Below are 15,426 nucleotides of genomic sequence, written 5' to 3'. Positions count from 1 at the left end.
TACTCTGGGCGGGAATTATTTGGGGTAAAGGGCCGACGCTGTTGATATTGTGTTTGTCGTGAAACTTGAAGGGGCTGAGAGGTGGGAGACTGCCTACGAGAAAATCCAGACTTTTGAGAAGGTTGATTGTATTGGGAGTATGTTGTATTAGACCATTCGGTCTCATTACAGCGCGCGTGTTCTTCTAAAAAAGAGATTAATTTTTTTAAAGTGGGTAAAGACTGACGCGACCCATGTCTACGTTCGAAGAGAGTGCGGAGCTCACCTTTGAGTTTTCGCACCACTATCGAGACAAAGATATAATCGCAGTCTTTCATGGGCAGATCTAGATTACTAAGGGCTGATTGCGCGGAAATCAAAGGTGTCAAAAAGAGTGTGCGGATATTAGAGCGTGAATGTATATTTGGGAGGCTCATTATGATGTCCACAAACCTATCAATCAGCACGCGGCGATTCTCGTAGCGCCTGGTTAAAATGTCCAAGGCAACGGAGAAATTCTCATTAGTAATTTTGAGATGAGACATCATACCAAGCGCTTCGCCCGATAGGCATGAAAACAAATAATGGAGTTTGACAGAATCTGAGAGAGTGAGCATATCATCCGTGAGACTTTTAAAAATTGTAATAAATAAAGGCCAATCTTCGACCTTTGAGCTGAACTTGGGGAGGGCAATTTTAGGCAGAACAGTCGTCAGCGTACTAGAAGTTGAGGGTTGAGAGCTGGGTGAGGAAGCAGACTTCGAGTTTATTTTTTCCCATGCTACTAAGATGTCATGGTAGTCAGCAATCGAGGTCTCATAATTTTTTGTGTACATTTTTTCCTGCTCCTCTGAGAGATCCTCGTCATCGAGGATCTCATAATATACATCTTCTAGTTTAGATTTATTGGTATCCAATCTAGGCAAGCGAGCAGACAAATCGGCCATGTCATATTTTGTTCTGTCCCCAGCCAGTATGGACAAGGCAATTTCCTTTAATAATGTTATGAATTTTGATGCTTCTCGAAAAATAGCTGCCTGAGATTTCGACGGCATTGATAACAATATATGGACTTAACTAAACAAAGGCGAAGAGAAAAAAGACAAGAAAAAAAAAGTGTGTTCCAAAAAAAAAAAAAAAAATTATAATAAAAAAAGCAAAATGGGCACCCTGTATACTGAACCTACCCTGTGTAATGATAATGTGAATGAAAACAATTTTTTTTTTTCAAAAACCTTTTGACCTACTGTTCTACACCGAACTATGGCAAAAATCAAAGTTACAGTTGATTTACTGTTGTAAACTGTACTGTGGCGCGCAAGCACCTAAATATTGTAGGAATTGTAAGTACCTACAAGTATGTAATTACGATAAAAGTTAAAGTATAATGAAATGACACAAATCACGATACGCTTTGACAACAAATGAAAAAAAAATCATCAATGTTCCACACTTTTAAAAATCAAACTAATGTACTAATGAGGTCTAATGATTAGGAATATATTTATATAGGTATAACATTCATTCGATGAGCCAAGACGTTAAGTCCCTACTTGTTTACGTTCGTCGTTTTAACTTTTAATAACTTTTTATTGTTGTGGGTAAAATGGAATGAAGTGATTGTATAATGGGCAGACAATTTATATACTTTTGCCGTGTTAGTAATTATTATAAACAACGAAATGAAGATATTATTATAGTAAATAAGTTTTAGAGTTAAATAATGGGCTGATTATAACCGATTGAAACCTTTTTTTTTTTTTTTTTTTTTTTTTTCGGGTAGAGGGCCGAACCTCCTACGAGGTCCCCGCGCAAAAGGGGCGCGCGGGGTATGTGAGACTCAACGATCTGCATGGTGTTGTGAGCAGACCGCGGGCCCAAGGATTTTAGAGCCCACCCACTAAACGACTCCTCTGCACTCTTACACCCGACGTCCGATCCCCTCCGAGGTCAGAACCCGGATGAGGTAGGGGGGCTACCGCGGTCAACACTACAACCAGACGGCGCGGCTCACCCCAAGGACGCCCAGCCGACGGAGCCTTCGAGGCGAATCGAAGGCTCTGAAACGTCGGCCGTCTCGGTACGGCAGCCCGTCGGGCCGCCCAGACGGTGCCGCTGGTGTCCCGGAATACCCCGCTGGACCAGAACCAGCCTGCCGGGTCGGGACGCGATACACCGTCGACCGGTCGCTCTATTCACTCCACGGCAGCGCGCTAGAGTGCTGGTAGCGCGCCGCGCGGCCTCACCCCCTCAGGTCGCCCCTTGACCTTCACCGGGGGGAGGCCGCCACCTACAGGGGCCGGGACGTGCGGGCGTATTCCCGCCTCCGGCCCCCGGCTCGACGGCGACGGATCGGTGCGGAAAGGGAAGAGCTCTCCCTCTCTCGCTCCGCCGCCTCCTTCTGCGAGATGGTGGACTCGCAGAAGTCGAGCATCGCCTTCCAGGACGCGTCGCTGCCGAGCATCGTAGCCACGACGCGCGGCAGCGAGAGGTCCTCTCCAATGACCGCGACGAGGGCGGCGCGTTGCTCGTCGAATCCAGAGCAACGCGCCAGCGTGTGTTCCGCTGTGTCATCCTCGTCGCGGTCCGCGCAGTGGTGGCACTGCGCCGTCGGTTCCCTTCCGGCTATCTTATGCAAGTACCGGCCGAAACATCCGTGGCCGGTAAGCATTTGCGTCAGCCGGAAGGTGAGGCATCCGCGGTCGCGGCCCACCCAGTCCGCGAGAACCGGGCGGACCGCCTCGACGGTACGGAGGCCGGCCGACGGGTCCGCCAAGCGGCGAGACCACGCCTCCAGCACGGACCGCCGAGATTGGAGCCTCCGCGCTCGAACTACACCTTCGCCGGGGCGCCCTTCCCCCCTAGATCGGAGGTCGCTACGCCACCTGTAATCGGCAGCGAGCGCCTCCGCCTCCAGGTCCCAGGGTGGCGCCCCGGCGAGCAAGCACGCCGCCTCGAAGGAGACGGTGCGGTATCCTCGGATCGCCCTGACCGCGATCGCGCGCTGCGGACGTCGCAGCGCGGCGACGTTCTCGCGGGTCAGGGCGTGGCACCATACGGGCGCGCCGTATAGTGCCATCGACCGCACCACCCCCATGTAGAGGCGGCGCGCCACCTGATCGGGACCCCCGACGTTTGGAAGCAGCCGGTTCAAAGAGCCTGCCGCCGCCATCAGTCGAGGGCCCAATTTTTCAAAGTGAGCGCGGAAGCTCCACCGACCGTCCAGTTCGAGGCCGAGGTACCGAAGACCGGTCACCCCGACCCCGACGCGGACGCCTCCGATCACGAGGTGGGCACCCAGAGGCGGCGCTCGTCCCGGCCCGTGAAAAAGCAGGGCCTGGGTTTTATCGAGCGCCACCTCGAGCCCCAACCGTCGGATCCTAGTGACGACGTGTGCCACGCCTGCGCACGCCAGACGGGCAGACTCCCGGTAGTCCCTCCCCGGAGCCACGACCAACGTGTCGTCGGCGTAACATATTACGCTCAGCCCGGGGAGGGGACCCCGAATGACGCCCCGCAGGACCCAGTCGTAGCCGATGTTCCACAGCAGGGGGCCCAGGACAGACCCCTGTGGAACACCGCGCTCGACGGGGAAGCGGAGCATCGCCCCACCGTGTCCGATGCACTGGATCGACCTGCCCTCGAGGTAGGAGCCGATCAGTCGGCGGAGGTATGCGGGGACGCCGTGATACTCCAGCGCCCCCGCGATCACCGACCAGGGCAGGGTGTTGAAGGCGTTCCTTACATCTAAGGATAACGCCATCGCCACCCCGCCCCGGGATACGGCTTCATCGGAGAGGGCCCGCACGCGCAGAATTGCGTCGATAGTCGAGCGGCCCTCTCTGAAGCCGTACTGCTCCGCCGAAAGATCGGGACCCGTCTCGGTCAGGTGCCGGACGATGCGGGCCGCGACGATCCTCTCGAGCATCTTGCCCGCTTCGTCCAGCAACACGATGGGGCGATAGCCCGCGGGTGAGTCCGCGGGGCGCCCGTCCTTCCGCAGAAGGACCAGTCTGCCCGTCTTCCATTTCGACGGGAACCGTCCCGACTCGAGGCACGCTTCGAAAAGCCCCCCGAGCCGGTCCCCTAGGGCCTCGAAGGCCAAGCTCCAGACCCGGCCGTGAACGCCGTCAGGGCCGGGGGCCGCGTCCTTCGCTCTCATTCTGGACACGGCCGCATGGATCTCCGCCCCCGTGATAGGGGGAGGGGGCTCCTCGGCAGCGGGAACGCTGGGGCGACGCGGAGGCGTGCCCCACGTGGCGTCCATCTGGGGGGGCTCAAAGTCCCCCCCCGCCGCCGGCGGGAAAAGCGCGGAGACTATATCCCGCAGCTGCCGAGGCTGGAGCCGCTCGGTCACCGGGAGCGCCCACGGCTGCAGTTTCCTGCGAACCATCTTGTATGGGCGCCCCCAGGGATCTTCGTCGAGCGACTCCAGGAGAGTCTTCATGCTCTGCTTCTTGGCCTCGCCGATGGCCAGCTGCAGCGCCGTCTGCTTTTGACGACAGTCAGCGTGCAGCCGGGCCGCCGTCTCCGCGAACGTAGCGTCGCGACGACGGCGGCGGCGGTGGCGTGCGCTCCGGCGGCGCGCCCTCACGCACTCCTCGCGGAGTCTTGCGATCTCGGGCGACCACCAGAACGCACCCCCACGTGGTGCTCGGGGGCCGACCCGGGGCATGGCGGCATCACAGATGTTTGCCATGGTGCCCCGGAACCAGTCGACCTCCGCATCCACGTCCGCGAGCCGCGCGGGTTTTGGCGCCCACGCAGCAACAGCGGCCGCCTCCATCAGCAACTCCTTGTTCATTCGTTTCAAGGCCCACCTGGGGAACGAACGGGGCGCACCTTGCGGGAGCTCCTCCTCACCGCGGGCGCCCGCGGCTGACGACGACGACAAGGAGGAGGCGGAGAGCTCAAATCGGACGTAACGGTGGTCCGAGAGCGTCTCCGCCCCCTCGAGTACGCGCCAGCCGCGGGTGCGGCGCACGGCGGACGGGGACGCGAACGTCACGTCCACGTGAGATTCCCCGTTCCACCGCACGCAAGTCGCGACCGTACCTCTGTTTAGAAGACAGAGGCCGGTCGCGATCGCCCACTCCGAAAGAGCCTCGCCTCGCGAATCCGTGCGGGGGGAGCCCCAAGCCGTACACTTGGCATTGAGGTCCCCCGCGACGATGACAGGGCGGGACCCGAAGCGGTGCAAGAGCACCTCGAGCCCGCCCAGAAACCGCTCGAACTCGGCGAGGCTCCTGTTCGGAGAAAAGTACGCCCCGATCACGACGGTCCCGTCGATCCTAGCCGCGACGTACCCGGGTCCCCTGGCCACCATATCCAAGGGGGGTAACGCCGCGGACTGTCTTAGTACGATGGCCACGGAGCCGTCGACGTCCCCCATCCAGCAGTCCTGGTCGGTGGGGACGAAGTACGGCTCCGCGGCGACAGCGACGTCGATTGACCACTCCGCCATGGTGTGGACGAGGAGATCCTGTGCCCTGGCGGAGTGGTTCAAATTGCACTGGAGGAAGCGATGGACGCAACCCATTACGGGGCTACGTCCATCGCTCCCTCGTCTGTCCTGCCCTGCGGCTCGTCTGGTGCCGCGGCGGGAACTGACTCGCCGGCTGCCCTTATTGCAGCCGGCCTCTCCTTCTTTTTATTTTTCTTGCCGCCCCTCCTCGTTTTGGTAGAGGAGGGGGCGGACTTACACGCCGGGCCCCCGGCCCGGTGGTCGGCCTTCCTTTTGGCCGCGTCGCACAAGACGCAGTGCGGCGCGGCTGTGGTGCAGGAGGCTGCCTTGTGCCCCGGTTGGCCGCAGCGGAAACACAAGCCGCTGCGGTCCACGGTCGAGGGGCACTTGGCGAGGCCGTGGCCGGTGCCGAAGCACCGAAGACAGCGCCACGGCCTGGCATCCTGCAGCTGCACGTGGGCCACTACCCAGCCCACGCGCAGCCTTCCTGGGCTGTCGGAAGGCCGCCCCTGTGGAGGGGTGGCCAGGAGGGTCGCCGTTGCAATCGGGCAACGCGCCCACGCCGTCCGGGTACCAGAGTAGGTTACCCGGAGCTCCCCGACTTTGACGTCGGCGAGGGCGCAGTTGCCCTGCGACGCGATGGCCGAGGCGACCTCCTCCTTCGTGGCACACTCGTCGAGGCCCGTGATTTTAACTTCTCCCATCTTCACGGGCCGCGCGATGCGCACCATCTCGGGGTCCGGCAGAATTTCTCGAAGCCGGGCCGCCAGTTTTTCGGCCGCGGCGTTCGTGTTTTCGCCGGGGCACTCCAAAAGACGAGCCCCGTTGGCCGTCTGCCGGACCTTAACGCCACCCTCCACGCCGAGGGCGTCCACATTTACGCCGCCGCGCGCCTGGGTCATCACGTCGTGGTATGTGATGCCCTTTTCTTTGGCGGCCGGCAGCAGCTCCAATACCACTGCAGCCGACCGCGGGGCGCGCGGCTTTCTGCGTGCTCCTCTCCTTCCTTTTTGGCCCCTCGGCTCCGCTCGACCCTCTTGGCGGGGAGCGGTGGCCGCAGGGGCGGGCTTGGGACGCGGCGCAGCAGGCGCCGCCACTTTCCTAGGCCCACGCCGCACTACCGTCGTCCAGGCCTCTTCCATATTGGCCGGGGCAGGGGGCAGTGGGCGGGGCTGGGGGGTCGGGGCCGGTTTGGCGGCGTTGACGCCCCCCTTCTTCTTATTTCGGCTCCTGCCGGGCCCCGCCTTCGCAGGCTGGGACGGGGCAGGAGCATTCTTCTTAGTCTTCCGCTGGCCGGTGACTGGTGCTCCTGAGGGGGCGGGTTTTGGTGCCCCCGTATTTTGTTGGTTCCGCGGGTCCGTTGGTCCAGGCTTGGCCGGAACAGCAGCCGAGGCGACCGGGCGTGCCGCAGGTGTCGCGCCCTTTGTAGGGCCGCCATAAGTTCTGACGGCCACTGTTTTCCGGGGCGCTGGCACGGGCGCACTGCCTTTCGCCTCATGGGCGAGGGGCGGCCTCGCACGCTCCACCCTGGAGCTGCGTGCTTCCTGTATGAGGAGCTGCCGCCTCAGCTCCTCGACCTCAGTGAGGCCTTCTGCTTCGGGCGGAGGAAGGACAGGGGCCGAGCTGCGTTGCCGCTCGATGAGATCGGCAACCATTGTTCGCAGCTCGGCCATGTCGACGCGGAACTGTCCGTTCTCCGCCCGAAGTCGGCCATTTTCCTCCGCCAGTTGCTCAAGGCGGGCGTGCTGCAGGGCTATTTCCTGCCGCAGGCCTGCCGTCTCTGTGGTTGTGGTGCGGTCCACAACGTCCTGCAGCCGTTCCTCGAGTGTGGCGGCCGCCGATTTCATGGCCGACACTTCTGAGCCCTTGAGGCCTCCAGTAGATTTAGCCGCAATAGTCGCGACTATCTTCCCGACTATTTTACAAGCTCGGAGGGGGTCAGAGGGACCCACCTCCGTCAGGGATCGCTGTAGGCGCTCAACCTCTTCTATTTTCCTATTTTTGTTTTTCGCCTCACGGCAGGCGGCCCTGAACTGCGCCGAGGAGGCAGCGTCCAGTCCGCAAGACGACGGCTTCTCAAAATCGGTGGCGGGCGGCGCCGCAGCAGCCGCCGGCCCTTCCGCCAACGCCATGTACTTGGCGCTGGCAGGCTCTCCTTCCGATGAATCGGACGGAGCGGAGGACGCCGGCCGACGAGCCGACTTCCGCTTCCGCCGAGTCCGCTGCCGATCGCAATCGGCAAACAGCGCTGGCGTCTCCCGCCCACTAGACGCGTCGCCCCTTGCGGAGCTCCGCACCGAGTACAGCGAGATTAAGCTCTCGCAGCGCTCAATTACTACGGTTGGGACTCTGTCCCTTACGCGACCCGTATTGTCGCCCCCATCCTCGTGGCAGTGTTTGCCCCCCCCAGAAACGGTGGGGCAGCGTGCGGCCGATCGCTCGACCGCACGGAGGGATTCTCCCCCCGCGGAGCGGGAGGTACCCTCCTGGGGTAATAACTTTTCAACAGATGCCATTATACATTTTTTCCTTTTTTATTAACCAGGGGTCGGTCCCCTGGGGTCTGGTTGGTACCCTTGGGACTGGACTCCCTCCAGCCATTCATCCCATCGCCGGGCACCAGAGCTTAGGATTGGGGCATTTTTTTAAAGAGGTTTACGTCCTCGCGGCCCCGTGCCTCGCGGCAGCGGCCCCCGTCCCCCACGCGGTGAGGATTACGGGTTGGCCGGCGGCCCGCCGAGTGCAACGAGCAACACGGCAGACCACCGCCCGACGCTCAAAAGAGCAGCAACGACGAAGCCACGCCGGTATACCGGTACCCCCCTCTGGAGGGCGTGCCCCTGTAGCCGAAGCCGGGGACATGGCGACCAGCGGCCGGAAGATGCGTAAGCAACGCCGGCTCACTTCTCCATCGAAGGGCAGGCCAAAAGTGGCCCACCACCACCCATGGGTTACGTCCGAAACAGGTCGGACGTGACCCGAAGAAAAACAAAAAAAAAAAAAAAAAAAAAAAAAAGGGGGAAGAAAGGGGACAAGAGAGGGAGCCCGAGCGTCTCCAGGAGGAACACCCTTCAGCGAGTGAAGGGCGTGGAGAGCCCGAAACTCCCCCTGCTGGTTTTGGTCCGCGTCATCCGATCTCTTTCGTTGCAAAGCCTAACTAGGCTACCCTACTCCTACACCTAGCCTACCTACCTAACACCTAGAAATCCTTGCAACGAAAAAGACCGGACGATACCCCTGGGAGTGGGACTGTTCCCAGAGGATCCCGTTATCCGCCACCTACGGACGCGCCCGGTGGAAGTCCAGCAAAACTCCCCCACAGACGGAGCCCCCGGCCACGCAGAGTGCGCGCCGGGGGGCCCGCCCAGGTCCCTCGGGAACCGATTGAAACCTACAAAAGGGCCATTTTTTTTTTTTTGAGCCGTTTGTATATCGAAATTTGGGTGGGTCTATGGAGGGCAATGGATTGTATCCAAAGGATTTAGGGTTCAAAGCTCGAAGGACCAGAAAATGGTGACGCAGGTGAGCGTCACCTTAAACGTGAGCTGATGAGCTGAAAGGGAGCAAATGAACTCTGCGGAGAATGAGCGGACACGAAAGGGTAGGTAGGAAAACGGGACTTACTTGGAGGCTGATGCTGGCACTATCACGGTCGTAGTGGTGTTTCTCTGCGATGGGTGGCACATACACCTTTTCACCGGTTCACACTCAACCTTTTACTTAATATATAACGAAAGGCGCGTGCGCACAATTTACTCAATATCGAACGAACGTATATCCGCGTGCCGTCATATATCGCACTGTTATGAGAGGTGCGGGTGCGTACGGGCGACGGCACCCGAGTTGAGCCGAACATTTACGAACGTCGCGCTGTCGCGCGAACAGATATAGATGTACGTTAAAATTAAATATGGCATTTACATAACAAATTATGTTACTAATCCGAAAGTAAATTTGAAACTTGGGTACCCTGGGAAAGAATATATGCTACCATTCATCACACTAGTGAGTACGGGTTTTGGCCCACGCGAAATAAAGTCCAAACAGCGGAGGTGCGTTTGGAAATTAGTACTAAAATAAATACAGTCAAACCTGGGTAAGTGATAACTGGATAAGTGAGAAAACTCTATAAGTGAGAGTAATAGCTAGGACCCGTCACAAAACCTCTATTTGCGAGAAACAGAAATCTTTGTAAGAGAGAGTCGTTTTCCCTCATGGACCGTAAGTGAGACTGCTACTTATCTATACCTCTATAAGCGACAGTCGAGCTTTATTAATTTATATTATTTAGGAGGAACAAATGACAAAACAAATTACAAATTTAACATCTGCTATTTTATGACTCATTCTTAACTTTCGTGGAACTTCCTACCATTGTTTTTGTATTGTTTTCTCGTCAATATTGAACCTATTCTATTTCGTGGAACTAAATAACGTTGTTATTGTAACGCATTCTTTTCTAATGGACTGCCTGTGTACCGTCCTGTTTGTCGGACTTACTCAGTCTATCGTTAATCAATTGCGAAGGAAAGTTCTATTCTGCATCATGTCAAAACGGAAGATTAAAGTACTGTCATTAAGTGATAAACTTAAAATAGTGAATGCGTTTGAATCCGGAAAATTGAGAAATGAAATTCATAGGTAGCATTAGCAAGAAACTCGGGTTAGTGAGAAAGCTCTATAAGCGAGAATGAGATTGTGCTCCCTTGAACTCTCGCTTATCCAGGTTTGACTGTACATACACTGTACATACATACATACATACAAACTCTGCTTATTTCTGCCGTGATCAGTAATGAGTTTCGTTTTGAAGGGCGGGGCAGCCGTTGTACTGAAAAACTGAGACTTGGAACTCACGTCTCAAGGTGGTGGCATTTACGTTGTAAGTGTCTATGGGTTCCGGTAACCACTTAACGCATGTTGGGCCGTCTAGACTAAACATCTATGCAAAAAAAATATTCGCATCTTTTGATGTGTAGCCAGCTTTATAACGTTATCGTACGTGAAACATAATTCAAGAGTTGGCAGTATATATAATATAGATAATCGTACAAGTAGATCCCTTCTCCTTAATTTTCCCCCTCACTCCTCTAGCCGCTACGGCGGTTCGTTCACTGTGCACTCTGTGCGTCTGTGGAACTCAGTTCCTTACTCAATCCGTGCAAGTCCCTCACTTGAAGTATTCAGGAAGGCATTAAAGGAGCACTATCTATCAATTTAGTATTACTTATATGTATTTATTTTATGTATTTCATTATATATGTACGTGTATGTATATGTTTACGTTATTTATGTGTGTATGTATATATCTAGTCTGATATATTGTGTATTAGTGTTTTATTTTTATTTTTATTATTGTTATTGTTTAGATTGTAAATTGTAAATTGATTAGATTGTATTCTTCTACCCACTCATTTAAAGCTTTCCTTCGTTAAGAACGGTTAGCTGGTAGAAAACTCAATTGTTGAGTTAAGCTCGCCATTTTTATATCTTATCGCAATTACTGTAATATTAACTGTGTGTACAATAAAGAATAAAGATTTCTTGATTCCGAAACTTAGCAACTTTTTTCGTCCTATTATTCAATAGCATAGTATCTACAGTTTTCTACAAAGATTGATATGCCCTTGTGGGACAACCTAAATAAAGTAGTAGAATCAATTTTTAAAGTAATAAAAATAGAAAGATCATTATAGAAGATTTCATACAACATAACCTAGCAGGCATATTGCGTGTTTTTTTTTTTCGTTCGCGGATATACAATCTTGCTGAATGGATTTTTATTTATTTTTCAGATATCAGAGTCTTGCCATAAATACTGAGAAAAAGGAAAAAAAATCTATTGCAAATAACATTTATTACTTTTACAGTGTGTTAGTTTAATACTTAAATATAAAACAATTTAAAGTATAAAAAGCTTATACGAAGTGGTCTCCATTGGCTGCAATACAGTCCTTTAAACGTTGAGGCCAGTTATCAATAAAAGCACGCACTCTTTCCATGGGAAAATTATTCACTGCCAATCGTACGGATTGTTTTAGGGACTCCAAATTATCATGGCGTTTAGAGCAAGCCGTACTCTCTAAAACTGATCATAAATCATAATCCAGCGGATTAAGATCGGGACTAAACGACGGCCAGTCTTCAGCTCTGATGAAGTCCGAAACGTTCGTTTCCAACCAAGACTGCGTAGACCGAGCTTTATGACCTGGAACCGAGTCTTGCTGGAAGGACCATTCTTGATTATTGAACGTGGTGTTGTTAAGGGTCTTCACTACCTTCTCAAGAATGGTATCTTGATACACTTGTGCCGATGTTTTGATACCTTTTTCACAAAAGTATGGCTCAGTCACTCCTTCATAGCTAATACCCCACCAAACCATCACTGAAGTCGGATAGTGCCCACTTTGCACTCTGTCGACTGATTGGGAAGCTTCCTTAGAGCTTTGAGCATAAATACGGTCATTTTGTTTATTAAAATGTTGCTCAGTTGTAAAAAAAATCTCATCCGTAAACAAAAGTTTTCTATGACCTCCCTTTGCGTACCGCTTCAGTAGTTGTTTCGATTTTACCACCCTATTCTCTTTTAAATTATCAGTTAAGAAATGACCAGTACGTCTCGTATAGGCTGCAAGTCCTAAGTCATCTTTTAAAATACGCGACATGGTTCTAGGTGCTATCTTCATCTCCCGGGATAAAATATTTTGCTTTCGGACAGGATTTCTTCGAATTCTTTTCCTTGCTGCTTTGACCACGTACGAACACTACGTGGACGGCCAGATCTTTTTCTGTCACAAACAGAGGAAGTCTCATTGCACCTATTAATAGCCCGGTACACAAACATTTTACTAATACTAAGCGTATGGAGAGTTTTAAAAATTGCATTTGGTTCCATACCTAGTTTGTGTAATGTAATCACAGAGATTCGGTTCTCTTTATCACCCCACTCCATTTTAATATCGCAAAATATTGTACAATGTATTGGCGTCAAAATGAGAAAACTCAATGAGCAATCATATAAAAATGACAGATTCCAAATTCAAATGTAATATTTATTATTATGTAATATTTATTAATTTTGTTTATTTTTAATTGTAACAGTATTTATGGCCAGACTTATGAGAAAGATTCCATTCGTTCTTTTTAATATTTTATCAAGTCTCAAGCTGAAAGTATTTTACTGTACTTGACAGGTGAATTGTTTTTTGGAAGAAAAAAAAAAGCCGTAGATTGAAGGAACATGGCACTCTGAATTTTTCTAAATCAAAAATTCTTAGCAAGTTTAGTGAGATAATTTCTTTTTTTTTTTATTGATTTGGTTGGTAGACGAGCTCACAGTCCACCTGGTGTTAAGTGGTTGCTGGAGCCCATAGACATCTATGACGTAAGCCCGACGTCCAACCACCAGTAATCTCTATTTAATGAGTTTGTCACAAAACAACACCTGTTGATTTCGAACGGCCATTTTGAAAAGAGCAGGTTAAACACTATCTCATTCTTTAATCCCTCGTGACCGCTTAAACTTTGAGATAGTTTTAACCCCGAAGGACAGTTTAACTATCATTTTAATTACGAGTTGATCTTCAGTTGATATTAAACTTCGCTTTTAGTCTAAGCTACGATCGATATTACGGGCCTAAATGTTAGTAGGTTACAAATTTAATTCAAATTATTAATTCCCAAAAGGTGGTTGTATAGACCAAGAAGACGCATTGCTCATGGAACGCCGGATGCTGTGGAGAGCTCCAGAACTTCTCCGGGACCCAGCACCACCACCGCGAGGCTCGCAGAAAGGAGACGTCTACTCTTTCGGCATCATCTTGTACGAAATACTTGGTCGGAAAGGGCCCTGGGGAGATACGGATCTTACCAACGCTGGTGAGTTTCCTAAGCTTGGAGCTAGTATGGTAGTTTTTCTTTTCCTTCAATTCGCTATTAGCCTGAGGGGCTATTCCAGCTACGCTGTGACTGGTGAGTGAGCTCACGGGGATTAACCTGAGATAACTAGCTAATACTGGCTCTAGCAAGAGCAACCCTTTGCAGGATCTGGTGGTAGGACCTCTTGTGAGTTCGCACGGGTAGGTACCACCACCCTGCTTATTTCTGCCGTGAAGCAGTAATGCGTTTCGGTTTGAAGGGTGGGGCAGCCGTTGTAACTATACTTGAGACCTTAGAACTTATATCTCAAGGGGGGTGGCGCATTTACGTCGTAGATGTCTATGTGGCGCATTTACGTCGTAGATGTCTATGGGCTCCAGTAACCACTTAACACCAGGTGGGCTGTGAGCTCGTCCACCCATCTAAGCAATAAATAAAAAAAATCTACCACCGGATCGAAATCGTGACTTACTGAGAGGATCCGGCAAGAAACTCAGTGGATTGTGTCTATGGGATATGGTTGTACCTACCTGTTCCGGCTCACAATAAATCCTACAATTAACGAGTACACAAATTTTGTTCCACTATGATATTAGTTTATTGAGGGAGTTCCTTGTGAAAATGTTATAACTAGATATTTCATTACAATAATTGGTAATCGTATGTGGCATTTGAACACCGGTATAGTCGTACCCCTCGATAACAGTGCGAGTTCCCACTTATTTTAATGTGTGACCGTTATTTTTAAACAATCTATATCTATTCTATCTATATATATAAAAATGAATTGCTGTTCGTTAGTCTCGCTAAAACTCGAGAAGGCTGGACCGATTTGACTAATTTTGGTCTTGAATTACTTGTGGAAGTCCAGAGAAGGTTTATAAGGTAGATAAATATGAAAATCCTCGGAATTAAATAAAAATAACAATTTTGTTTTCCCTTTGATGTGTCCCCCGTCGCGTCGGACGGATTCCTTTTGATTGTTTTAAGTTTATTTTATACAAAAGTTTAGGTCTTTTATTTATCGATTGAGGCACTACGAAGTTTGCCGGGTCAGCTAGTATATTTATAATTTTCACCTACCCATATTTCTTTGAGTATTGTAAATGTTTATCCCATTACATTTATTGATTGCATGGAAACACACATACGAATGCATACTATGCATTAATCTTTTTATGATAATTTATTTATAACGAGAACCCAACATATGTCATCTGAACGATAAGCCACTCGGCATTTTTCATAATGGTTCTTGCTCTCGTCTCTTCCATTCTTCTACCACCGGGGTAAGATTTCCAATCGAGCAGATGAAATTGCTCGGTAGACCCATGACTTTAGGTGTTTTCTGATCGATTCAAGGGCCCAGGTTATCGTGCAGGTCGACGTTCCTCATGAATCACGGGGCTCCAATGGCTGACCTGTAAAAACGGGAGAGATTAGAGGGTTTCTATGTGGGTGCGCGATAGCGAACACGACAATCGCGTATGTCATGACGGGTCGTACGCAAGCTTTGTAAAGTGTTACCTTGCTCTGAAGGGACATTTTACTTCGCTTACAAATCAAAGGGTAAGTTTATTGAGAGTCGTCGTGGCCTAAAGAATAAGACGTCCGGTGCATTCGTGTTGAAGGGATGCACCGGTGTTCGAATCCCGCAGGCGGGTACCAATTTTTCTAATGAAATACGTACTCAACAAATGTTTACGATTGACTTCCATGGTGAAGGAATAACATCGTGTAATAAAAACCAAACCCGCAAAATTATAATTTGCGTAATCACTGGTGGTAGGACCTCTTGTGAGTCCGCACGGGTAGGTACCACCACCCCGCCTATTTCCGCCGTGAAGCAGTAATGCGTTTCGGTTCGAAAGGTGGGGTAGCCGTTGTAACTATACTGAGACCTTAGAACTTATATCTCGAGGTGGGTGGCGCATTTACGTTGTAGATGTCTATGGGCTCCAGTAACCACTTAACACCAGGTGGGCTGTGAGCTCGTCCATCCATCTAAGCAATAAAAAAATAAAAAAAATACGCAGCACGGTCGCGGAGAGACTTTATTTGTGCGCGAAATGTCATGCATGAGGTCCCAAAATCTATATATGCAG

At 51.4% G+C, this 15,426-nt stretch overlaps 1 protein-coding gene across 1 annotated transcript in view; it reads left to right on the top strand.

Moving 5' to 3' along the window:
• LOC114241295 (guanylate cyclase 32E) overlaps positions 1-15,426 on the top strand; it is an 80,601-nt gene that overhangs the window by 52,929 nt on the left and 12,246 nt on the right. Inside the window, exon 9 of the mRNA XM_089734191.1 lies at positions 13,130-13,321. Coding sequence (XP_089590317.1) covers positions 13,130-13,321 — 192 coding nt within the window. The remainder of the gene's footprint in view (positions 1-13,129; positions 13,322-15,426) is intronic.

The sequence above is a fragment of the Bombyx mandarina genome, chromosome 17 (assembly GCF_030267445.1).
Source record: "Bombyx mandarina strain Sakado chromosome 17, ASM3026744v2".
In the NCBI taxonomy this organism is placed as follows: domain Eukaryota; kingdom Metazoa; phylum Arthropoda; class Insecta; order Lepidoptera; family Bombycidae; genus Bombyx; species Bombyx mandarina.
The sequence above is the reverse complement of the archived record's forward strand: the minus strand, read 5'-3'. Positions and strand labels throughout refer to the sequence as shown.